This window comes from Musca domestica, unplaced genomic scaffold, assembly GCF_030504385.1.
Source record: "Musca domestica strain aabys unplaced genomic scaffold, Musca_domestica.polishedcontigs.V.1.1 144, whole genome shotgun sequence".
Lineage (NCBI taxonomy): Eukaryota > Metazoa > Arthropoda > Insecta > Diptera > Muscidae > Musca > Musca domestica.
The window spans coordinates 311,413-339,234 of NW_026712199.1; the positions used below are offsets into that span (position 1 = coordinate 311,413).

General features: G+C 37.1%; 1 protein-coding gene across 2 annotated transcripts; it reads right to left on the minus strand.

Annotated features, from left to right (window-relative positions):
* Positions 1–668: 668 nt before the first annotated feature.
* Positions 669–27,822, minus strand: LOC101887792 (ras-related protein Rab-8A). 2 transcript variants are annotated; one of them, XM_059119380.1, is made up of 6 exons: positions 27,342–27,822; positions 9,259–9,319; positions 8,980–9,184; positions 3,872–4,012; positions 3,700–3,796; positions 669–775 (listed from the first exon to the last, which is right to left on the minus strand). In XM_059119380.1, exons 1-5 carry the CDS (start codon positions 27,463–27,465, stop codon positions 3,704–3,706), a joined length of 624 nt encoding a protein of 207 aa, XP_058975363.1. In that variant the 5' UTR covers positions 27,466–27,822; the 3' UTR covers positions 669–775; positions 3,700–3,703. The 2 variants fall into 2 exon arrangements, with proteins under 2 accessions (XP_058975363.1, XP_058975362.1); XM_059119379.1 differs by lacking the exon at positions 669–775 and having other exon boundaries at positions 1,373–3,796.

The window sequence follows — 27,822 nt, forward strand, 5'->3', positions numbered from 1 at the left end:
ATCGACAATATTTTCTAAGGAAATTATTGCTATCGACAATATTTTCTATGGAAATTATTGTTATTATTAGATTTATTTTTTTTAGAAATTGTTGTTATCGACAACTTTTTCTATAGAAATTGTTGTTATCGAAAAAGAAAGCGTAGTTATCTTCTATAGAAATTGTTGATATCGACAAAAATTGTTGTTACCGACAACTTTTTCCATGGAAATTGTTGTTACAACATTTTTTATAGAAATTGTTGTTATCGATAACATTTTTTTTAGAAACCATTGTTATCGACAATAATTTCTCTAGAAATTATTGTTATCGACAATCGAAATTGTTGTTATCGACAATAATGTCTATAGAAATTGTGGTTATCGACAATATTTTCTATAGACATTGTTATCGAATGTGTGTATGCTTTCCCTCCACCACTCTTCTATGTTTTCCCAATCCATTAAGAAATAAAACAAATTCTCTGTGTGTGTTTTTTAATATTTTTATAAAATTGTATAAGTATAATTATTACAATTATAAATACTAAATAATATCAAATTGTAGATGTTTATTTTTGTATTTTTTTTTGTCATCAGTTTATATTACTATATTTTTTCACAAAAGCGATTGTGATGATGATGATGGTTTTCATTATTATTATTTTTTATTAAATGTTTATGAGATATTGTTCTTTTTATGATTTTTTTTTATTTTATTTTTAAGAAGAAAAAGAGAGATAGACACAACTAAAAACAATATAAAAGGAAACAATACAGCGATTGTAAAAAGCACCTTTAAAAAAAAGAAAAAATGGAAAGAAGACGTCGGTTACAAAATAAAAATTCAAAAAAAAATAGAAAATAAAAATATATTATATATATTATACAAAATGTGATATTTATCTACACAACCCCGATTAGAATGTGATTTACAAAAAGGATGGAACACAAAAACATGGAAAGGCAAACAAAAAAAAAAACGTAAAAGGAAATGCTTAATCTCAGCACAATACATGGTGTGAAAAAAATGGTAAGCTTCTTTTAAGTGGGCCATATGTCCAACTTAGAAACCAAAACAAAATTCAATTAATCGGTATGCAAAATGATTTTTTTCTTTGTGCGTAATTTTTAAAAATTTTTTGCTTAAACAAGTGTAACTTTTTGTTTTTGTTTTAAATGTTTAGTTTTTCAAGAATTAAAGATGGCATGTTTGGATTTCTTGTTTAAGAAATGTTTTAAAACTTAAAATAGGGAAATAAAAAATAATTGCAAAGGTTCATTTTTCTTATTTATTTTTTTACAAAAAATATTTTTATTATTTAAAAAAAAAAACAGAATAATTATTAAAACCTGTATCTAGGAATTCAAAGTAAAAGCTATTCATATTCGATTATTTATTTATTTTTTTTTTTTGTTGTTGCACATTTCAAACATCGTAAGTGGGGAGGATGGTCAGAGGAGGGACTTTATTTATTAGAAAAAATCTATTTATTTAAATGAAAACAAACTAACAAGTAAACTATAAACACATTTCTATGCGGTTAAAAGGTAACAAAACAAACAAGACAAGCTTTTATTCCTTTCGAAATTTTAGAATTTTAAAAAGGATTTTCATTGTTATTGTAAAATTGGAATCTGATAGGCAATCACAGAATATTCTTTTGAAGCAATTTTGTTCAATGAAACTATTCTATAGAAAATGTGGTTATCGACAACACTTTCTTTGGAAATTGTTGTTATCGACGATATTTTCTATAGAATTTATTGTTATCGACAACATTTTCTTTGGAAATTATTGTTATCGACATCATTTTCTATGAAAATTTTCGTTATCGACAACATTTTCTATGGAAATTATTGTTATCGACAACATTTTCTATAGAAATTATTGTTATCGACAAAATTTCCTATTGAAATTATTGCTATCGACAACATTTTCTATAGAAATTATTGTTATCGACAACATTTTCTATAGAATTGGTTGTTATCAACAAAAATTTCTATATAAATTATTGTTATCGACGACACTTTCTATAGAAGTGATTGTTACCGAGAACATTTTTTATAAAAATTATTGTTATCGACAAAATTTTCTATAGAAATTATTGTTATCGACAACATTTTCTATAGAAATTGTTGTTATCGACAACATTTTCTATAGAAATTGTTGTTATCGACAACATTTTCTATAGAAATTGTTGTTATCGACAACATTTTCTATAGAAATTGTTGTTATCGACAACATTTTCTATAGAAATTGTTGTTATCGACAACATTTTCTATAGAAATTGTTGTTATCGACAACATTTTCTATAGAAATTGTTGTTATCGACATCATTTTCTATGAAAATTTTTGTTATCGACAACATTTTCTATAGAAATTGTTGTTATCGACAACATTTTCTATAGAAATTGTTGTTATCGACAACATTTTCTATAGAAATTGTTGTTATCGACAACATTTTCTATAGAAATTATTGTTATCGACAACATTATCTATAGAAATTGTTGTTATCGACAACATTATCTATAGAAATTGTTGTTATCGACAACATTTTCTATAGAAATTGTTGTTATCGACAACATTTTCTATAGAAATTGTTGTTATCGACAACATTTTCTATAGAAATTGTTGTTATCGACAACATTTTCTATAGAAATTGTTGTTATCGACAACATTTTCTATAGAAATTGTTGTTATCGACAACATTTTCTATAGAAATTGTTGTTATCGACAACATTTTCTATAGAAATTGTTGTTATCGACAACATTTTCTATAGAAATTGTTGTTATCGACAACATTTTCTATAGAAATTGTTGTTATCGACAACATTTTCTATAGAAATTGTTGTTATCGACAACATTTTCTATAGAAATTGTTGTTATCGACAACATTTTCTATAGAAATTATTGTTTATTCTCCAAAAAAACTCGAGAAAACATTTTACAATTTTTATTTCAAAAATCCCTTTTCATTGAGTCCAAATTTTATGTGGAATCGATTTTCCGTTAAATTTGAAAAAAAAATCGCTTTTCACTGTTCCTTTGAGGCAAAATCTCATCTTGTTTGTTTTTGTTGTCGGCGTTGTTAATATTATTATTTTATATTTCTTCTAAATATTTATAAATTGCAATGTTTTGTTCGGTTTGTTTTGTTTTTGTTACTAAATAATGGATTAAATTTTCTGTTTTGTTTTGTTCTTGTGTGTATATAAATAAATATATAAATTTATTTATAAAAGTCATGCATTGTTTTGTTTGTTTTAATTTTTTAACCCAATCATTGTTCGCTTTGTTTGTGTAATTTGTTGACCACAATTGTTGCTGTTTTTCTATGTTTTGTTTTAGTATGAATTGATTTAATTTGAATTGAATTGTTTTGCTCTGCTGTCTTACGTTTTTCGTGCTTCTTTTTTTTGTTTTTGTCCATGGTAAAATTGCAATAATTGTTTTCATTTATTTTTTAAACATCTATAATTAAATATGATTATTTTTCTTCGCTTTTTTGTTTTTCTTTGCGTTATTAATTTATATATTTTATATCATTTCGTTTCTTTTCTTTTTTTTTTGTTTTTTCATTATTATTAGTTTTATTTTTATTATTTTGTTTTTAATTTTATTATTATTGTTATATTTATTATTATTACATAAAAAAAGTTTAAGTTCTTGTTAAGCCTAACAAGAGGATAGAAAACTACATTCGTCGTTGTATTTACCTCGTCAAAGCAGACTGCACCTTGACAACCAACTCTCTGCTTTTCTATGATCATTCTGTTTCAGTTGATGACCGCCTTTGGGGGGATTGTTCGCCTCCTAAAAGAAGAAAGTTTACGGATAATTAATTCATCAATTTTTAATGGGATTTGTAATTGTGATTTTGCTAATTACCATTCGTTTTTCCATTTTTGCTTTAATATCACTAGCTAATGTTAAGAAAGCCTCTTCCACGTTGATGCTTGCCTTCGCTGAGGTTTCCATGAATTTGATGCCATATTCAACAGCCAGTTGTTCACCACGTTCACGTGAGACCTGCAAGATAAAAACATAAAAAAGAAATAAATATACGATTCCGGGTGAATAATGTCACTTAATTAATCAAAATACCGAATATTGGGAGGTACCGTTATATGAGAGCTATACGAAGACGTGGACCTGCACAGACAATTTTCTGTCATAGGCTGAAGTATCCAATACGAACTTCAAATACCAAATTTGAAACATTTCCGAAGAATAATGTCGCTTAAATCACCAAAATTCCGAAAAAAGAGAGGTACCATTGTATGGGGGCTATACGAAAACGTGGACCTGCACGGACAATTTTCTGTCATAGGCTGTGGTATCCATTACGGACTTCAAATACCAAATTTGGAACATTTCTGCTGAATAATGTTGCTTAAATCTTCATAATACTGAATATCGGGAGTTACCATTATATGGGGGCTATACGAAGTGGACCTGCATAGACAATTTTCTGTCGTAGACTGTATTATCCATTACGAACTTCAAATACCAAATTTAAAACATTTCCGATGAATAATGTCGCTTAAATCACCAACATTCCGAAAAAAGAGGTACCATTGTATGGGGGCTATACGAAAACGTGGACCTACACAGACAATTTTCTGTCATAGGCTGTAGTATCCTTTACGAACTTCAAATATCAAATTTGAAACATTTCTGCTGAATAATGTCGGTCAAATCATCAAAATACCGAATATTGGGAGGTACCGTTATATGGGTGCTATATGAAGACGTGGACCTGCACAGACAATTTTCTGTCATAGGCTGTAGTATCCATTACGAACTTCAAATACCAAATTTAAAACAATTCCGGTGAATAATGTCGCTGAAATCGCCAAAATCCCGAAAAAATGGATGTGGCTATATATGGGGGCTATACGAAGGCGTGGACCTGCACAAATAATTTTCTATCATAGGCTGTGGAATCCATTACGAACTTCAAATACTAAATTTGAAAAATTTCCGATGAATAATGTCGCTTAAATTACCAAAATTCCGAAAAAGAGAGGTACCATTGTTTGGGGGCTATACGAAAACGTGGACCTGCACAGACAATTTTCTGTCGTAGGCTGTGGTATCCATTGCGAACTTCAAATACCAAATTTGAAACATTTCCGATGAATAATGTCGCTTAAATCACCAACATTCCGAAAAAAGAAGTACCATTGTATGGGGGCTATACGAAAACGTGGACCTGCACGGACAATTTTCTGTCATAGGCTGTGGTATCCATTACGGACTTCAAATACCAAATTTGGAACATTTCTGCTGAATAATGTTGCTTAAATCTTCATAATACTGAATATCGGGAGTTACCATTATATGGGGGCTATACGAAGTGGACCTGCACAGACAATTTTCTGTCGTAGACTGTATTATCCATTACGAACTTCAAATACCAAATTTAAAACATTTCCGATGAATAATGTCGCTTAAATCACCAACATTCCGAAAAAAGAGGTACCATTGTATGGGGGCTATACGAAAACGTGGACCTGCACAGACAATTTTCTGTCATAGGCTGTAGTATCCTTTACGAACTTCAAATATCAAATTTGAAACATTTCTGCTGAATAATGTCGGTCAAATCATCAAAATACCGAATATTGGGAGGTACCGTTATATGGGTGCTATATGAAGACGTGGACCTGCACAGACAATTTTCTGTCATAGGCTGTAGTATCCATTACGAACTTCAAATACCAAATTTAAAACAATTCCGGTGAATAATGTCGCTGAAATCGCCAAAATCCCGAAAAAATGGATGTGGCTATATATGGGGGCTATACGAAGGCGTGGACCTGCACAAATAATTTTCTATCATAGGCTGTGGAATCCATTACGAACTTCAAATACTAAATTTGAAAAATTTCCGATGAATAATGTCGCTTAAATTACCAAAATTCCGAAAAAGAGAGGTACCATTGTTTGGGGGCTATACGAAAACGTGGACCTGCACAGACAATTTTCTGTCGTAGGCTGTGGTATCCATTACGAACTTCAAATACCAAATTTGAAACATTTCCGATGAATAATGTCGCTTAAATCACCAACATTCCGAAAAAAGAAGTACCATTGTATGGGGGCTATACGAAAACGTGGACCTGCACAGACAATTTTCTGTCGTAGGCTGTGGTATCCATTACGAACTTCAAATACCAAATTTGAAACATTTCCGGTAAATAATGTTGATTAAATCACCTAAATTCCGAAAAAAGGGAGGTACCATTGTATGGGGGCTATAGGAAAACGTGGACCTACACGGACAATTTTCTGTCATTGGCTGTGAAATCCATTACGAACTTCAAATACCAAATTTAAAACATTTCCGATGAATAATGTCGCTTAAATCACCAACATTCCGAAAAAAGAGGTACCATTGTATAGGGGCTATACGAAAACGTGGACCTGCACAGACAATTTTCTGTCATAGGCTGTAGTATCCATTACGAACTTCAAATGCCAAATGTTAAAAATTTCCAATGAATAATGTCGCTTAAATCACCAAAATTTCGAAAAAAGAGAGGTACCTTTATATGGGGACTATACGAAAACGTGGACCTGTACGGACAATTTTCTGTCATAGGCTGTGATATCCATTACGAACTTCAAATACCAAATTTAAAACATTTCCGAAGAATAATGTCGCTTAAATCACCAACATTCCGAAAAAAGAGAGGTACCATTGTATGGGGGCGAAAACGTGGACCTGCACAGACAATTTTCTGTCATAGGCTGAAGTATCCATTACGAACTTCAAATATCAAATTTGAAACATTTCTGCTGAATAATGTCGCTTAAATCACCAACATTCCGAAAAAAGAGGTACCATTGTATGGGGCTATACGAAGACGTGAACCTGCACAGACAATTTTCTGTCATAGGCTGTAATACCCATTACGAACTTCAAATACCAAATTTAAAACAATTCCGGTAAATAATGTCGCTGAAATCACCAAAATCCCGAAAAAATGGATGTGGCTATATATGGGGGCTATACGAAGGCGTGGACCTGCACAAACAATTTTTTGTCTTAGGCTGAAGTATCCACTTCAAACACCAAATTTGAAACAATTCCTGTGAATAATGTCGCTAAAATCATCCAAATACCGAATTTTGGGAGGTGCCGTTATATGGGGGCTATACTGACCACAGACCGAGCTATCGCGTTATAAGAGTTCAACAAGGTTTCCTTGAGGTTATTGTTGTTGTTATTGCTTATCTGGTTCTAAATCCAAGTGCACTCAGACCTGCCTTGTAGCCTTCTTGGTCTAGAGGCTCTCTCTTATAGCGTTGAACCAGACTCTCTCTAGAACGAGTAAGTCCTCCCTGACACCCCTGGAGAGTTTTATCGTTTTACCTTGACCGATTTAAGGAGCTTTTTCCTAATTATACCTACTGAGTGGCTATATATCGTTTGATTGATTTGATACGGGCAAAACGTGTCTCATCGAAATAGGGGGTTTAGAACCCTGGTCTCTTTGGACCAAATCCGTTTCAAGACATTTGGAGTTGATCTAGCGATGTCCGTCCGTCTGTCTGGCTGTTGCGCACGATAACTCTTGAAAAGATTTTATCCAAACTTTGTACATCGTAATATTATTGTCAAACTTAGATCGAGTTCGGAGATTGGCAGGCAATATCGGACCACTGCTTTTGGTACATCCCAAATAAAATGTCAACATTTTCAAAGAAAAATAAATTACTGCACAGAAAGAGAAAAGATAATCCGATTTTGCTCCAACTTGCGCAAATCCCAATATTTGCATCAGTGCTAGGTCAAGTGCGAAAATGGATAATATCGGCACACTCCTTGTGGTACATCCCCCACAAAGGGTCAAAATTTTGAGTACCCATGAAGTTCATGAAACACGAAATCAACATGCGATTCCATTCAAATTTGATTCGTATCTATATTTCCATAAAACCCAAAATCTGCTATGTTAAATGGTAGAGATCTGATCATTCCTTCTGCCACCTTACCCACAAAAGTTCGAAATTTTGCATAACCAAAGCGATTATAAAATTCGAAATAAATATCCGGTTCCCTTTAAATTACACACATCTAAAAATTTTTTACTAGCCCAAGTTCTGGTGTGAAGATGGAATATATCGGCCCACTCCTTCTGGTACCTACCCCACAAAGAGTCAAAATTTTGAATTTTCATGAAGCTCATAAAACACGAAATTAATATCCGAATCCCTTCAGCCTTGGTTCATCTCAATATTTCCATCAACACAAGATCTGTTATAGAGATCGTGGAGATCGGCCTATTCCCTCTGGTACCTCCCCCACAAAGGGTTAAAATTTCGAATAACCAAAAGTATCTTAAATTCGAAATAAATATTCGGTTCTCTTCAAATTACACAAATCACAACATTTTTATTAGCCCAAAATCTGGTGTGAAGATCGGATATATCAGTCCTGGATATAAATCGGCTGTGGGTATCCATCTGTCGACAAAACTGAGTGATACTATTTTACTTGTTTTCAATTTAAGGCAGATAGTCGTGGCTTGTGCGGACGACATAAACAGCGTTCACGAATAAAATGGCCTATTGGTCACTCATCCTTAAACCAAACCGAACGGCAATGTAGGTCATGGTCATGTCAACTATGTAAATAATCATTTCCCGAACTCATAATTATTATAATGATAATTTGTTCTAATGGAATTATTGGGCATGTAAGGTGGCCAAGGCACCATTCTACAACCCATCGATTAAGAAACATTGTATTTCTATGGAGGGCAAACTAGAACACACCTTTTAACGCTAATTAGTGGCCAACGACAAAATATTCCACAAAAAAGGCTATAAAACAATAATCAAATGGCGATTACATCACCTACTAAAATAAGGATTTCCCATCAACACTGGCCAGCACAAAAAGAACCAAAAGAATAGGCTTGTCAAATACGCGCGCACACACACACAAGTTTATGATTTTTTTTTTTAAGTTTCCCAACATTTACCTGTCTTTTTTCATTTAATTCACATTTGTTGCCCAACAACATTTTCTCAACATCCGCCGATGCATTCTCCTCAATGTTACGTATCCAGTTTTTAATATTCTCAAAGGATTTCTCTTGGGTAATATCGTAAACTAACATTATGCCCATGGCGCCTCTGTAGTATGCGGTGGTAATTGTTCTGAAACGCTCCTGGCCAGCAGTGTCCCTGAAAATTTAACAAAAAAAAAAAAAATGATGTGAGTAAAAAGTTTTTGAGTTCATTTTGAGGGGGCCACATACCATATTTGTAATTTAATTTTCTTGCCATCTAATTCAATTGTTCTAATTTTAAAGTCTATGCCTGGAAGAAAGTGAAAAAAAGAAGAAATGTGAAAAAAAAAATTAATAAATGTATAAACGTGTGTTAAAAACAAGTTAAAAAGTATCAGTCGGTATTGCCGACAGATATATACCCTCAGCCTACGTTAGATTATTTAAATATATTTTGGCTAGTATTACGATTATTCAAACGTTTGACCCTCTAGGCAGCAGGTTCCGAAGAAATGGGTCAATATTGTCCATTTCGTATTTTATGACAAATCATAAAAACAGATAAAATTATTGAAAATTGTGACACTATGTGGGTGAGGTGCGAGAAGGGCTTCGAAGATATATACAAATCTTGTGTTAGCAAAAATTTTGTATGTTTGAAATTTGCAGAGATGCTTATTTCGCTTTATTTGAGCGTTTTTTTCAAAGTCTTGAACCCTATGTATGGGGGAGGTACCAGAAGAAATGGTTCGATCTATACCATCTTTATAACAGATCTTGTGTTGATAGAAATATTCAGATGTGCCAAGTCTAAATGGAATCGGATGTTAATTTGGCGTTTTAAGAGCCCCATGGGTACTCAATATGTCAAAATGTCGACACTTTGTGGGGAGGTACCAGAAGGAGTGGACCGATATATTCCATGTTAACACCAGATCTTAGGTTTATAGAAATATTAGGGTGTGTGAAATTTTAAGACGTTTGATTCCTTACATCATATTTTATATGAGTTATAATTATTCAAAATTTTGACTCTTTGTGGTGGAGGTACTTGATGGAGTGGACCGATATAGTCCATTTTCGCACCTGACCTATCACTTACGCAAATATTAGGATTCGCAAAGTTCGAGCAAAATCGGATCATCCTTTCTCTTTCTGTGCAGAAAATAAATTTTTGCAAATTTCGGCCTTTTGTGGGGAGGTACTTGATGGAGTGATCCGATATTGTCCATTTTTGCACCAGACCTTGCGCTGTTACAAATATTAGGATCTGCAAAGATGGGGCAAAATCGGATCATCCTTTCTCTTTCTGTGCTGAAAAAAAATTTTTTTTTTGAAAATTTCGACCTTTTGTGGGGGAGGTACCAGAAGGAGTGGACCGATGTATTCCATCTTCACACCAGATATTACGCTAATAAAATTATTGGGATGTGTGAAATTTGAAGACAATCGGACCCTTACTTCACATTTTATAAGAGTTGTTATTATTCAAAATTTTGACCCTTTGTGGGGGAGGTACTTGATAGAGTGGACCAATATTGTCCATTTTCGCACTTGACCTAGCACTGACAAAAATAATAGGATTTGCAAAGTTGAAGCAAACTCGGATCATCATTTCTCTTTCTGTGCAGAAAATATATTTTTTGAAAATTTCGACCTTTTGTGGGGGAGGCACCAGAAGGAGTGGACCGATATTGCCCATCTCCGAACTCGATCTAAGATTGACAAAAATATTACGATGTACAAAGTTTGGACCAAATCGGGTACTCCCTTCGAGAGTTATCGTGCGCACCAGCCAGACAGACAGACAGACAGACGGACGGACGGATGGACGGACATCGCTAGATCGACTCCAAATGTCCTGAAACGGATTTGGTCCAAAGAGACCTAGGGTCTAAAACCCTTATTTCGACTAGGCACGTTTTGACCGTATCAAGTGATATATACCCTCTGTAGCCATATGGCTGAGGGTATAATTAAATACGGATTATAGAAATTTGCGTAATTGAATAGAAACAAATGTGATATCAGCTTGAAAACACATTGCATCGTAAGTTGGGATTGTTTGGGTTTGAAATATATCTCTGTACTTAGATGAGCATGATATTTACTTTATTCTGTTGCAGTTTATTTTGAGATGTGTTTGTTTCTATTGGCTTTGATCATCATTGACCTTTACAAGTTATTACAGTTTAATTACAAGTTCTCCATATCATTTTTCAAAAAAAAAGCCAGATCGCTGTCATTGTTTCAATGAAATCTTCTCTTTTTATGATTAAAGCCGTAAAGCAATTAGAAATTGCATGGAATATTGATTTCGATGACATTTCATATAGAAGCACGCCTCAATCTGCCTTGGAGACCCTACTCAGCTTGAAACCCCCAAGTCTATTTGTAGAGAAACAAGCAGCGAGATGTGGGACGCAAGGAACTTAGTCATTCAACATTCGGCCTCTATAATGTATATGGAGAATATAGGGGGTCGGGTTTTGACCAGTGACTATATATCACCTAGGTTAGACTTCGAAATACTGGACATCCACATACCTAGCAGAGACACTTGGACCCGGAACACTCCATCTTTCAGCGGTGTAGATATCTATACCGATGGCTCTAAGATAGAAAGCAGAACGGGTGTAGGTGTTTTCTACGAAAGCCTAAACATTCGGAACTCATTTCAACTCAATAAACACTGTAGCGTATTCCAGGCAGAAATCTTTTCTGTCAGGAAAGCCGTAGAATTGCTGAAAAATCGAACAGTTGAACTGAACGGAACGGTCAAGCGGCCCTAAAAGCGCTAAATTCATTTACCATGAAATCTATGGCAGTCCAGTGAAGTGAAGTCCTTAATTACGCTTTGCAGGTGAATTGGGAAGAAGTGGCTCCGAGTCAACTCATCTAGAGATTGAGAGCTCGGTGAAGCCATGCATAATGCATAAACATTATTGTGGAAAATTTCAGCATAACTGGCAAAATGCAGGAGGCTGTATTGCTTCCAAGAAAATTTGTCCGGTGATCTCACAAAGGAGATCTCTATCACTCATTTCTATGGCGAAATCTGACCTAAAACTTGTAGTAGGCTTAATCACAGGTCACTGTATTATTAGGGCCATGACTTCTAAGTGGAGGGGGGTGGGGTGGATGAGACGATACTGTCTACTGCAGGCTTTGTCAAGACGAGGAAGAGATAGAGACTGTGAGAAACTTACTATGTCACTGTACAACTCTTTTTAGAGCCAGACAGAGGCTCACGGGTAAGCAAACTCTGCATGATCTGCCTTCACTCTCCAATACTGAGCCATCAACGATTCTTCACCTAGCCAGAAAACTAAAATGGCTAAAGACAACACGATAAAATTTTCGTGGATACTTCTTTTCTAACATAATCTTTATCTCCGAGTGGAGCGGTCATAAACGAATTTACATATCATTTAAGTGATGTCAATCTGTCTGTGCATTAAAATCTACACAAAGTTCAGATTATTTTATGTTGAGCTTGGAAATACCAGTTTGGGTTATTTGTTGGGCATTGAAAAGAGATATACCAAGCAAATATGATTGTTATAATTCGGGTTATCATCCCATATTTTAACAAAAGCCTATCACACTAGAAGTACAAAAGTTTCAGCCGAGAGTATACCTCAGCCAATGTTCGATTATTTATTTTTATTTTTGTTTTGATCATTCAAACTGTTGACCCTTCATATAGTAGGTTCCGAAGTAGTGGAGCAAAATGCTGTCCAACACACTTCACCTATTAAATATTGGTATCCCATCTTCATCTGTGAAATCTGAAGAGAACCGGATGCTTATTTTGGATTTTATTATCGTTTTGGCTATTCAAAACTTTGACTCCTTGTGGGGAGGTACCAATGGTCCGAACTCTACCATCTTTATAACAGATCTTGTGTTGATAGAAATTTTGAGATTTGCCAAGTGTTCACGGATGAGTGAACAGATTTCATAAAATTATTTTAGTTGAATAGAGGAGATAAGTTGTGGAAAGGAAATCTATTGTTAACAAATGTACAGTCCACAAATAAATACAAACACCAAAGGGGCAAGCATGTGGGGGTCTTTAAATAAGATAAGAAACTGTAGTGAGCAGACCTTCGATTTAGAAATAAATAATACAGAATTTTCAATTGCTGCATGTGTTATGGTGGAGTTAGATTATGGGATGTAATCTTTACTCAGGCTGATAAGCAAGTGCAGCATGTTTGCTTGCCACATGTAAGATAGCTATGTGTGTGTTTGACCTCCTCCTATGGTTTATGGTGGCATGGTGCATATGCATGTGTACAGTTAGAATCTATCTCTCTCTCATTTACACTTAATGATAATTTAGGTTAAGTCATATTATCATAACTAGTTCTTAAGAAATATTTTTAATAAATAAATTCAGTGTAGTAAAAATATTCCAACGGTGCGTACGTTTCTTCCGCGAACAGTTTGGTCCTTCGAAACCTTAATTTAAAAAAAAAGAACCAGTGAAAATTAATAATTAAAAAAATAAAATAAAATGAAGAAATTTACACAATTATGCGATGCCCAAAAAGATATCCACCACGTTCTGTCAGATCTGAAGAGCCAGTTGGAGGAACCAACACGTCCTAATAGATTGGCAGTCATGGAAAGGACGCTCGAGGAAAAATATGGAAACTTCCGTAAAAATCACGAAGTTATAATAACTCAGTTTGGCACATTCGGTGACTACCAGAACAGCGAAGTAGTCTCATCAATGCCGCAATTGGTGATGGACATCCGCAAATTAATTGAAAAGATGAAAAAGAAAAATGCTGAAACTGAAGGTATGCAGTCTGAAGATGAAAGCTGTTTCAAAGACGAAACGGAAAATAGACTAGTGGTGGCAGATAACAGTAACAATCTTGAAATTGAGACAACAAAGCGTATCCACGACAATGAAGAAAGGGATGCAATGAATGAATTGCTAATCTCTCCAAAGCCGAGTCAGAAGGAGGCTGCGGCAAGGAAAATGGTAGTGACGGCGAGTACAAAAGACGAGGGGACTTCAAATCTCAGTAAAAAGGCTGGGGAAAGAAGGGATGCGGCTATAGAGCCATATTCCCAAGAAGACGAATCGATCGAAGGCTCGGCACTGACCAAGTACGAGGTGGAGACAAGAGGTCTGCTACAACATATGGAACAGACCATGGATATGATGGATTGCCTTCAAACAGAAGATGAGCTGAATAATGCGTATAAATTCACCGAAGGTCTTATAAATGCCGCTGAAAAGGAGGTCAGATTCGACTCGGATATTGCGGCTCAATGGAGACAGTTATTAATGAAGAAATCAATTAGAGCAGCAGAAATCAGACAGACTCAAACGAAAAAAGGAGAAAAGGTCGATAGGCCTTATACAATAATAAATAAAAAAGAAATTGAAGTTCCTACATTCATGGGAAATATAAGTGAATGGGAATCATTTCATGACTTATTTAAAAGCCTAGTGCACGACGCACCATACTACACCAACGTGGAAAAAATGCATAGGCTGAAAGCGGCTGTAAAAGGAGAAGCGAGCCGCATAATTCAACATCTTCGAACCCAAGATAGCGATTATGAAGAGGCGCTGGAATTATTGAAGGAGAGGTACGAAAATCGAAGAGTACTTTTCAACAAATTGGTTGACGCAATTTTGGATCAACCATCAATGGACACCGAGTCAACAAACAGCGTGAAGCAGATGCTAGATACTACCAAAAACAGTATTCAAGGGCTTAAGTCAATGAAGATACCTTTGGAAAATACAGCTACATTCTTCGCCAGAGTCATCCTGAGGAAATTTGACAAAAATGGTTTGCGATTATACGAACAACAGATAAAGAAGCCAAGAGAAATCCAGAAACTCGAAGATGTGATCCAGTTTTTGGAGCAACAATTTTTAGCGTTAGAAGCAGCAGGGGACTCGTTGGTGGCAAAGAAAGAATTTAAATTCGAAAAAAGAGTCAATCAAATGCAGGAGTCTTGTCATGTCTGCAATGGAGTGGGACACAAAATGTTTGACTGCAGAAAGTATTTAGCAATGACACCAATCGAAAGAAAAAACAAAGCTAAAGAGATTCAAATGTGCTACTTCTGTCTGAATCACAAAACTGATAAAAAGTGTCTCAGCTACAGGCGGTGTGAAACGTGTAATGGACGACATCATACACTACTACACGTGAACGAACAAAAAGGCATAAAAAAGGCAGAGACGAAAAAAGATTCCAGCGGTTCAAAAGCAACGATGGTGACACAGGAGAATCATTCAACTGTATTGCTAGCAACAGCACAAGTGAAAGTGCGGGCAATAAGCGGAGAATATGTGATAATGAGAGCTATTATCGACCAAGGATCTCAAGTGACGTCGGTGTCAGAGGAAGCCGCTCAAATTTTGGGACTCCCGAGGATCAGAAATAACACCGTGATTCATGGCCTTGGCAGTACACCCGTTGGGGTCTCAAAATACAAAGTTAAGTTGGATATGAAACCTCGATTTCTGAGTAATGATGTCTTCAGCACAGAAGCGTTAGTTCTGCCAACAGTGATGAGTGCACAGCCAGAAGAATCATTCGAAACCAGTATGGAAGAATGGAACAACTATACGCTAGCAGATCCTTTATTTAATAAATGCGACAGAGTGGATTTGATCATTGGCGGCGACCTTTATTCTGAAATAATGGAAGAAGGCCAAGTGAAAAATAAAGGACCTTTTGCGCAAAAAACAAAACTGGGATGGATCTTGTCTGGTAAAGTTCAGCTTAAAGATAAATCCAGAAGATTTTATTCGGCAGTGACAAACTTGGAAAGGTTCTGGGAGTTGGAGGCGGAGGACACGCCATCAAGTATGACGATCGGAGATGACTGGTGCATGCAAAGGTACAATGAAACGACGGTGGTGGAAGATGAAGGAAGAATAGTGGTGTCATTACCACTGAAAGATGATAAATCCCTTGGTGATTCGAAAGATGAAAGCTACAAAAAATTGATGAAGGAGTTCGAACAGCTGGGCCATATGGAAAAGGTGTCAGCAGCAGTTGAAGGGAAGTACTACTTACCGCATCATTCAGTCGTAAGAGAAGGAAGTATAACTACGAAAGTACGAGTAGTCTTCGATGCATCGACAAAATCAACAAATGGCAAGAGCTTGAATGACATTATGTACACGGGACCTAAGCTGCAAAGGGACATATTTGACATCATGCTACAATGGCGTATGTGGCGTTACGAGATAACAGCGGACGTAGAGAACATGTACCGTCAAATAAAAGTGCATCCAGCTGATCAGGAATACCAGTATATATTGTGGAGAGAGGATGAAAAGCAGCCGATTCAGCAATATAAATTGACAACAGTCACTTATGGAACAACAGCAGCGCCATTCTTAGCAGTGAGGAGTCTGTTTAGAATAGGAGACGATCCAGAAGTTGACACACATATAAAAAAGATTATACGAGAAGATTTTTATATGGACGATTTGATGATGGGTGCGGATTCAATTGACGAATGCAGGAGGATTGTAACCAAGGTATCCAAGCAACTGAAGAAACATAAATTCAACATCAAAAAATGGCTCTCAAATAACGAGGAAATCCTGGAATCAGTAACAGACAGAGGATACAATGATAAATATTTGACCACATTGCAACACAGAAGAAAGTGGTCCCAGCCAAAGGATAATGTGCAGAAAGGAGATGTGGTGATTGTCAAAGAGGAAACATCGCCTCCAGCAAAATGGCCTCTTGGACGAGTCGACGAGACATTTGCGGGCAAAGATGGCAAGGTACGGGTAGTATCAGTAAAGTTGCAAAACGGATGTTTAAAACGGCCTGTTCAAAAGATTTGTCCATTGGTGAAGGCAGAAGAAGAAGTTGATGTCCAGAAGAATACTAAGAAGGACAACAAAGTTTCAGCAGTTGGAGTGTTCCTGTCGGTGTTGTTGATGGCGTCGGTGAATTCAAGTAGAGCGGCGCAAATTGGCGGTACAATAACCCCACTGAATAATTCAGCAGCATTATACCTGGACTACAGTGGCTCCGTGGATGTAGTAGCGTCAACATGGAATGTAATAGTACATTTCAATATGCAGCCGTATTTTGAGTTAATACAACGAGCACAGTTACTTTTAAAAGATATGAGAACATCATGTCCAAAGCTAATGGACTTTGAGAGCCAGTGCGATCACGTGCTAGACGCGATAGGAAGACAGGTGGGAAATATGGAAAAAACAAATCAATATTTGTTCCCCGGGGAAGTTCAGCGAGTGAAGAGAGCTCCCCTGGAGTTCATAGGATCGCTGCAGAACGTGTTGTTTGGGACAATGGATGCGGATGATCGAAGACATATGGAGGAAAATATGAAGAACCTATTAAACAACCAGCATGATTTGAAATTCCTGATCCAAAAACAGACATCAGTGGTCGAATCTACTACAAATGTGTTGAGAAGAACCACGGAAGAGGTGAATGTTAATTTCAAGAGGTTGGCTGAGAGAATCAACAACATCACGGAAGCCGTAAAAGAGAATTATTTCGTGTATAAAGAGTCCATAAAATTCTTCATGGTGACAAAAGACCTTCAGCTAATGGTGGAAGAGAATGAAAAGGTTCAGGCGCAAATAATTGAGTTGCTGATTGATATAAACCACGGGAAATTGAATACAGCGCTCCTCACTCCAGCACAATTGCAAGACGCAGTAAACCACATCAGACAGCATATACCAGACCACTTGAAGCTGCCAGGGAAGAAGGATGATCAGTTGCGGACAATTTATAAACTGTTGACTGCCAGAGCTACTACGTTGAAAAATGACTTGGTGATTGCTGTATCTATTCCTCTCTTCAATGACCAAGTGTCTCAGCTGTACAAAGTTATTCCGATTCCGTTTATGTTTGAAGGAACGAAGATGATAGCCACATCGAGGAACCAGTTTCTTATATACAATTACAATGCGGATGCTTACCACTTGATGTCACAAGCGGAGCTAAACGGATGTCAGCGATTAGCAGAAAATAAATATGTATGTCAAGGAGGATGGCCGTGGATAGACGCAAATGACAACTCATGTGAAGTGTCGTCGATAAAGCCTCTCAATAGCCACAGATGTCAATTTACAACAACACAGCTTGAACATCTATGGACAAAGTTACATGCATCGAACAGTTGGCTAGTTAGTTCTTTCAACATTACGTCGGCACATCTGCAATGTAATCCAGGAGGTCAAATGATAATGAAATTGCCGCTTCAAGGGATAGTGGAATTGCAACCTGGATGTACTCTGCGTATCAAAGGTGTTTTAATTTCTGCACCGGTACAATTGAAGTCGGAGCGAATTGTGGATAACAAGATGATGTTGGTCACCAATGTTACAGAGATAACTGCATTTAATATGGGTCCACTGAATGATATGAGGATTAACCATACGGAGACCATGCAAGGACTGCTTAAAGAAATCGCTGAGTTGAAGAAGACGAAGCTGAACCTTAGAGGACTGGATTTTCATCATCATAGCGGCATGGCGTCATTAATTATAGTACTTACATTCGTTTTAATAGCAGTAGTATTAAACATTAGAAATAGGTATAAAATGAAAAGGGCATTAGTTAGGATAAATTTAGATGTACCAAAACCACGTGAAGAAACAGAAAGTAGATTATAAAGATGATGGAAATTATGGGGGTAAATAAGCCCCGGGGAAGATGTTCACGGATGAGTGAACAGATTTCATAAAATTATTTTAGTTGAATAGAGGAGATAAGTTGTGGAAAGGAAATCTATTGTTAACAAATGTACAGTCCACAAATAAATACAAACACCAAAGGGGCAAGCATGTGGGGGTCTTTAAATAAGATAAGAAACTGTAGTGAGCAGACCTTCGATTTAGAAATAAATAATACAGAATTTTCAATTGCTGCATGTGTTATGGTGGAGTTAGATTATGGGATGTAATCTTTACTCAGGCTGATAAGCAAGTGCAGCATGTTTGCTTGCCACATGTAAGATAGCTATGTGTGTGTTTGACCTCCTCCTATGGTTTATGGTGGCATGGTGCATATGCATGTGTACAGTTAGAATCTATCTCTCTCTCATTTACACTTAATGATAATTTAGGTTAAGTCATATTATCATAACTAGTTCTTAAGAAATATTTTTAATAAATAAATTCAGTGTAGTAAAAATATTCCAACGGTGCGTACGTTTCTTCCGCGAACACCAAGTCTAAATGGAATCGTATTTTAATTTCGAGTTTTATGAACTTCATTTTATTATTCAAAATTTTGAACCTTTGTGGGGGAGGTACCAGAAGGAGTGAGCCAATATATTTCATCTTAACACCAGATCTTGTGTTATAGAAAACGTTGAGTTGTGTGAAATCTGAAGAGAATCGGATGCTTAGTTCGGATCATTTTAATTATTCAAAATCTCGACCCTTTGTGTGGGAGGTACCAGAAGGATTGGTCGGATAACTACCCTCTTTATAACAGATCTTTTGTTGATAGAAATATTCAGATTTGCCAAGTCGACAAGGAATCGGATGTTAATTTCGAGCTTCTGGGATATTAAAAATGTTGACCCTTTTGTTGAGAGGCACCAGAAGGAGTAGACCGATATATTCCATGTTCACACCAGACCATTTTCTTTGAACATTTCGACAATTTGCGGGGGAGGTACCAGAGTGGGAGTGGACCGAACCATCCCCTAACTCGATCTAAGTTTGACAATAATATTAAGATATACCAAGTTTGGACCAAAGCGGAAGCTCCCTTCGAGAGTTATCGTTCGCACCAGACAGACCGACGCACATCGCTAGATCGACTCCAAATGCCCTGAAACGGATTTGGTCCAAAGAGACCTAGGGTCTAAAACCGTTATTTCAATGAGACATTTTTTGGCCGTATCAAATACCCTCTCTATATACCCTCTCGAGGGTATAAAAACAGAAAAAAAATATTTGGTAGGCAATAACCTCCTGATACTAGGATATCTTATTGCCCGCTGCCGAATCAAGGTAAGTATGCCACCAGCAAAGGCAGAAAAATACAAAACCCTGAAAAAAGGATGATAGGTCATCAGTCACTTTTAACGACTGATCCAAAAAGGTGCGCCGAGTATTTTAACTGACAATTACGTATTAGATCTCTTCCCGCCGAAGAGAAACCACCACAGTTTACGATGGGTGATGTTGCAAGTGTCATCCGAAACGCTATTTCATCCAAAACCAGACGGAATCTCAATGGTAATGTTAAAATAAAAAGTTGGAAACTTTTAATAATCAACTCTATGTGAGGACGCCAGTCATACATGAAATTCCGAAGCAAAAAATCCAAACCCTGTAGAGTGAAACATGGTGATCACCCAGGTGGAGTGATATCATTGAGTCGGGACCCAGCGTTGATGTCACCTATCTCGTGAAGCTCGCCGCCTACTCCCACGCGAGGGATTTGAAAATATCCGCCACTTAATCAAATGCCACACATAGTCTGCGGAGATGAGAACAGAGAATGTGCAGGTAGAGGAAAATATAATATATAATAAATAAAAGACCCACATAATCTAGAGAGTAAGGTCCACCTCTATGAAAAAGAGCCTCTAGATCAAGAAACCTGTCCGGCAGGTCTGAGTGGCATTCAAACTGATGCAGTCACAAATGCCATCAAAAATGACAGTATAAATACCGTCCCCCAACCATACATTGCAGCTAAAGAAAGTCGGCCGCCTAGACAATCAAGGGTAGTTTAAGCGCAATTACGCTCAGGATGGTGCAGTTATCTCAATTCGTTTTGGGCACGATGTGATGAAGATGTGCGTAACGTCTGCCCGTCGTGTGATCATTATTTGCCCTGCCAGACCTATCCCACTCAGCCAGAAATTTTTTGACTTCAGCCCACGAAAGTAGAGGAATTTTTGAATCTGGGGCTAGGACCGGATTTGCAGAAATTAACAAACCATGTGAAGCTGTTACAACCTCAAGCTACTAATTGGGGTCCACTTTTCAGTATTTAAACGCCTTTTTCGGCCTTTTTGGACTTTTTAAGGCTTTATACATTTTGCGATGTCCGTCCGTCTGTGGCAATCAATCTAGATTCCGAACGAAATGAATTAGGTTGATAAAATTTTACTCAAATATATTATATGTCTGCAGGACTTTTTGTATTGAAAATGGGTCATGTAGGCCCACGTTTTGGTATAGCCCCCACATAATGGTACCTCAAGACATTGGGTATTTTGATGATTTTAGTGACATTATTCATCGGAATTGTTTCAAATTTGTTATTTAAAGTTCGTAATGGATACTACAGCCTGAGACAGAAATTTTTCTGTGCAGATCCACGTTCTGGTATAGCCCCCATATAATGGTATTTTGATGATTTTAGCGACATTATGCAACGGCATAGTTTCAAACTTGGTATTTGAAGTTTGTAATGGGAAATACAGCCTATGCAAAAAAAAATTCGTATGCATGTCCACGTCGTCGAATAGGTTCCATATAACGGCACCTCCCGATATTCGGTATTTTGATGATTTAAGTGACAATTTTCACCGGAATTGTTTCAAATATGGTATTTGAAGTTCGTAATGGATACTACAGCCTAAGACAGAAAATTGTCTGTGCAGGTCCACTTCATCGCAAAGCCCCCACATAATGGGGGGGACATTATTCACCGGAATCGTTTCAAAATTTGGTTTTTGAAGTTCGTAATAGATTCTTCACCCTATGACAGAAAATTGTCTGTGCAGGTTCTCTTCTTCGCAAAGCACCCACATAACGAAACCTCCCGATACTCAGTATTTTGACGATTTAAGCGACATTATTCACCGGTCCACGTTGTCGTATTTAGGTCCACGTTGTCGTGTAGACCCTAATATAACGGCAACATTCGATATTTTTACAGATTTTTAAAAGATTTGATTTGTTTTGAAAATTGCCAAATTTGTTCCAAATAATAAAGGGTATTCAAAGTTCGGCCCGGCCGAACTTACAGCTTTGTTGTGTGTCATCAAATAAATGTTATTGCTAAACACAAAATTAAACAATAATAAAATAGAGATTGGTATCAAATGTCCACTAACCCCCAAAATTGTTTAGTAAGGCAAATAGTTATTCCGGAGCTAAGCTAGCCCGTATGAATTTCTTTCTTCTTCTCTTTATTAACATCAAACAAATTTTCCACAAATTTCAATAGCAAACAAATTAGAAATTTGTGATACATTTTACACAATTTCACCTCTTTCTAGGAATGAAGAGCAAGCGATCAAGTAGCCCATAGATTAATTTCTTTAAACCCTCGGATGACTCACTCACGACCAGCAACATTACTTGATTATAAATACAATGTATAGTGATTTATGTGGCAATGTGTGTGGGGGGGAGAGGAGAGAGGCTGGGTGGGGGTGCTGGTTTGAATGTCTTTCTATGTGTAAGTATCAACTAATATAAAATGTTTGTCCATCATGTCTTTAATTTGCCATAATTAAAGAAACTAAAACAAATTCCTTTATTCTACTTCTCCTTCTCAAAGAAGAAATAAAAAAATTCCAAAGAAAACAAAAAAATTCTATAGAAAATTGAGGGAAAAAACTGCGCGCTTTTTTTTGCTTTTTCTCAATGCAATAACAACAAAGGGAATAGTCCGAGCCAGCCAGCCAGCCAGTAGTGCACACAGTTCATAGTCAGCAGATCAGAAAATTTAAATAGTTTCGAGTGTGCATTTTCTTTATTTGAATGCAATCATCATCGGGGGGGACAGGAACCTAGAGACGGACGAACCCTTCATAGAAGCATGTGATTGTTGTAGTATTGCTAAGAATTTCTGAATTCTCTGGCATAGTACCCATACAGAGTACGGATAGTAGGGTGTCACTGCGTCAGCGGCGACCAGCATTCTTCTTCCTCAGTTTTTATTGATATTTGCAATGTGAAGAATCTGCAGGCATTAGTTTGTCTATTCTCAATGCATTTGCATTGTTGTTGCCATTATTGTTTTTATTTGGTCTCGTGCTGTGCTGCCGCCGTCCATCCACATTTGTTGGCATCGATTCCTCCTCTCTTTCCCCGGCATGGTAATTCCCTTTGCCCAGAAGCGGGTTCAAGTAGTTTACATTGACGTTTTATTTATTGTTTACAATTTTATTTTTGTTTTCGGCCATTGGCTGGTTGGGGATAACAATAGCAACAAAATAAAAATTGATAAACCTTTTTATCTTTGTTGCTTTTTGGGAGGACAACAAAAGCAAGGAACAATTTCAAAAAAAAAAACCCTTAAAAATTTCCCTTTTAAATGATTTAAATACCGAATATCGCGAGGCACAATTATATGGGGATACACGAAATCGTTGGCCCCTATAGCCAAATATCTGACAGACAAAGCAGCAGATTTTCAATTTTGATACAATTTCGTTGAAAAATATGACTAAAATTTTCAAAATGTCGAATATCAGGAGGTACCACTATATGGGGACTAGGCTACAACTTGGGCCTATGTGGACTGTTCTTTGCAAGAATGCTCCAGTCAATTTACAAAACTATGACTTAAAACACCAGAAAAAAACATAAAACTGGTGGTGCTGTGATACCGGGTCTATAACAAAATGTGGATCTGGCCTAGGTGGACGTTTTAAATTCCGAGTAACATTTTATCGACATACAACATTTCATTCGGAAGCTAGAGTGATTTCAACAGATGGATGGGTTCTGAAATTTTTATTTCGAGGAGCTACAAACGAAATGATAAACTTAATATACCCTCCAAAACCTATGGCGTGGATATAAGCCAAAACTCAATGCAAATCAAGTCGGACCTCCTTCCTCCACAACATAATAATGTCATGGATAACAAGTGAAAAAGCTGTAAGTTCGGCCGAGCCGAACTTTGAATACCCTTCACCATTTGGAACGAATTTGGAAATTTTCAAAAAAAAAAAATCCGATAAAATTTCTGTTAAAATCTTAAATATTCAGAATGTAGCCGTTATATTAGGGTCTATACGACGACGTGGGCCTGCATAGGCAACTTTTGTCATAAGCCATTACAATATTCAAATGCGAAACTGTCGAATGACGAATGTCGCTAAAATCATCAAAATACCATTTTATGGGGGCTACACGAAGACGTGGACCTGCACAGACAATTTACTGTCATAGGCTGTAGTATCCAATACGAACTTCAAATACCAAATTTCAAACAATTCCGGTGAATAATGTCGCTAAAATCATTAAAATACCGAATATCGGGAGGTGCCGTTATATGGGGGCTATACGAAGACGTGGACCTGCACAGATAATTTTCTGTCATAGGCTATTGTATCCATTACGAACTTCAAATACCAAATTTAAAACAATTCCAATGAATAATGTCGCTAAAATCATTAACATACTGAATATCTGGAGGTACCGTTATAAGGGGCTATATGAAGATGTGGACCTGTGCCGACAATTTTCTGCCATAGGCTGTAGTATACATTACGAACTTCAAATACCAAATTTCAAACAATTCCGGTGAATAATGTCGCTAAAATCATTAAAATACCGAATATCGGGAGGTACCGTTATAAGGGGCTATAGGAAGATGTGAACCTGCACGGACAATCTTCTATCTTAGGCTGTAGTTTCCATTACGAACTTCAAATCGAAAATTTGAAACAATTCCGTTGAACAATTTCGCTAAAATCATCAAAATACCGAATATCGGGGGGTGCCGTTATATGGAGGCTATACGAAGGCTGTAGCCAGAGATCTTCTGGAGTGAGTTGGGTAGGTTTGGCTGTGCAATTAAAAAGGTGCAGCGTATTGTGCGCGCCTGTATCACACGCCGGGCAGGCGTCACGCAGATCTTCGCCAATTCGTGCCCAATACGAATTGAGTCGACTACACCATCCTGAACGTTTTTGTGCCAAAACTTCCCTGGTTTGTCTAGGCAGCTGGGGTCTTCAGCTGCAATGGATGGCGGGGGTGGAGTCCGAGGACGACATTTATCCTGTAATTGCTGATAGCATCTGCGACTGCATCGGTATGAATGCCACTCAAACCTGTCTGATTGGCTTCTTGTCTAGCGGTTCTCTCTTATAGCATTGGACCTACCTCTCTAGATCGTGTATGTCCTTTCTGACACGCCATATCATGGTTATGATGACTCTCACGGTAGCACCCAAGCAGGTACTGCAACGAAAGCATATGATTATGCTGACATAAGGGGAGGACTTTTGCCTCCTCATGTAGATGGTCCATTGGTGTCATGAGGAGGCACCCTGTCGCAGGTCTGGATGTACTTCCACTGCGTAGCACTAGTATTCGCAGACCACACTGGAGCCGCATAGCTGACCACAGGTCAACATGGTTTCCTTGCCCGCACCTCAGATGCTGCCGGCTAGCGCCTTAAGGACCTTGTTCCTACTTTTCATTTTGTCCCAGATAGCAATGGCTTGCGCGGACGACTTGAGCAATGCTGTCGACCCCTAGAATTTTGGTGTAGTTCGTGTTCGGTATTAAATTCCCCTCGATTTTCACATTCAGCTGTGTTCTCATCTCCGCAGACCATATGGTAAAGAGTGTGGTCGTTGATTTCGTGGCTGATATTTTTCCTCGCGTGGAAGTATAGGCATAGGATTAGGATTTTAGTGTAGTTCACGATGGAAATTAATTATCTCTAGGCCTGTACATTCGGTTGTGTTCTCATTTCCACGGATCTTTAGGGAAACTAATGTGGCGTTTGGGGCCTTCGTGGCAAATTCCTCGCTTGGAACAAGGCAGCAAGCTGCACGAGATAAAAGTTCAGCCATACACACATGTTAACAACCAAAATACCCGATATCCGATAGTGCAGTAAACCGCATATATAAAGATCTCAATGTCGTTTGGGTGGGGGAGGAATTCCGGCAAAGTAGAGGTTTAACAGTTTCGGAGATATGTATCAGCATACCTTGGGAAGCAACACCCACATTGGTCGATTACGCCCCAATGTCGCTTAGCTTATAAAAGACTGGTCATCAAACTGGGACCCGGGACTCTATAGATTGATTCTTCAACTAATACCCATACTAAATTCCCTTCGCAGTAAAATGTCTCATGAGAGCAGCTTTAAACAAACTTTTAGGCCTATAACTATGAGATGTAAAGACTTTTCCATAATTGAATGTATAAGGGCAACCTGTGGTAAATACATGCATTTGAGGCGTCCATGGTAAGCCAATCTATGGACTTAAGCTGGTTTAAAATAAATCTCTGACCATCAGTTTGTATTCGAATATTATCTGGGCTCTATTCAGAAGGTATGTCCAATTGTCAAGACTTTTTTTCCGCCAATTCCTTTTCAAATCCAAAAAAAGAAATCAAATAAAATTCCTACGAGACATTACGCCATATCCCAATGTATACAAATAATCACTCGCCAATATAGGACAAATCCCTGAAAACTATTTGGGAAGATGTTTAATTGTTTATCTTGTTTACTTGTTCTATATATTTTTTGCAAGGTGGCTCTTGTCTTTCTACACATTTAGAATCTAGAAAAGAAAAAGAAATTATAAATACATTTGGCTTTTTGAATAACAAGGGGGGAGGGGAGGAGGCTTAGGGCATACCACCACATTTGTTTGGGAATGGCCAAGACAGGCCGCCGCAATTGCTCCCTATTTTTCCACTATGGTTATGGTTTAGGACAAAGATAATATTCATTGTTTCATTGAGAATTTGTGTTTTCTTATATCAATGAGGGGGGATCTTGTTGCGGAAGTTTATCTTTTGTATATATCGTACTTTGACTTTGGAGCTGGCACAACAGCAACAACAATACAGTAGCCAACAACAATCCCTAACATATATAGCAGCACTGTGACGACGACGACGACGAAGCAACGTCGCAGACCCCTCCTTTCTTCGACCAACTTTTTCTCAATAAATAAATGTACATGGTAGCCAGAGTATGTAATGGGTGACGACAATGTTGTTGGTGTTGTTTTTTTGTTTCTGCACTATCACCACTTACAGGGGAACTTACAATAATTTTTGTTTTTTTGGATAAATTTAATATTTTTCTGTTCATTCATTGTTACTCATACTCTCCAGCCAAGACGACGGGGCATATTATTTTTCTTTTTTCTGCTACACACACACACACACACGAACACTTGTACAATCATACACAATATACTTATATGTTCCCCGTCCGTCGTCCGTCCGTGTCACCCATCTTCAACAACAACGACGGACGGCGGCTACGTCAACGTCGTCGTAGTCGTCATCCATCATTTCATTTGATATCATCTCCAAAACCACCAACCAACCAAACAGCCAACCAAACAATTTGGCAAGATACACCATAATAACTCACCTATTGTCGATATAAATGTTGTATTGAAGGCATCTTCAGAGAATCGGAATAATATGCACGTTTTTCCAACACCAGAATCACCAATTAACAACAATTTGAACAGATAGTCGTATGTCTTAGCCATTATTCTCTGATAAAATAAAAAAACACTTTCTGCGCGAATGCGTGTTACTTCTTCTCGAGCAACGAACAACGAAAAAATACAACACAAAACCAACAACCAAGCAATTTGACGACGACGTAGACGATGTTGTGATGATGATGAGGATGGTTGCTGTTGCTATTTTTCCACGATCGTTTCTATTTAATACATAAATCGAATACCACCGACGTTCTTCAATTATTGTATATTCTCAAACTTTGAAATCCTTTTCTTGTTACTTTACACTTCTCTGATGACAAAATCAAAATCTAGTCTTTCCACACAATCAGTCTACAAAAATTTTTCGTCGACGACTTTATGGTGGTTGATAAGTGTTGC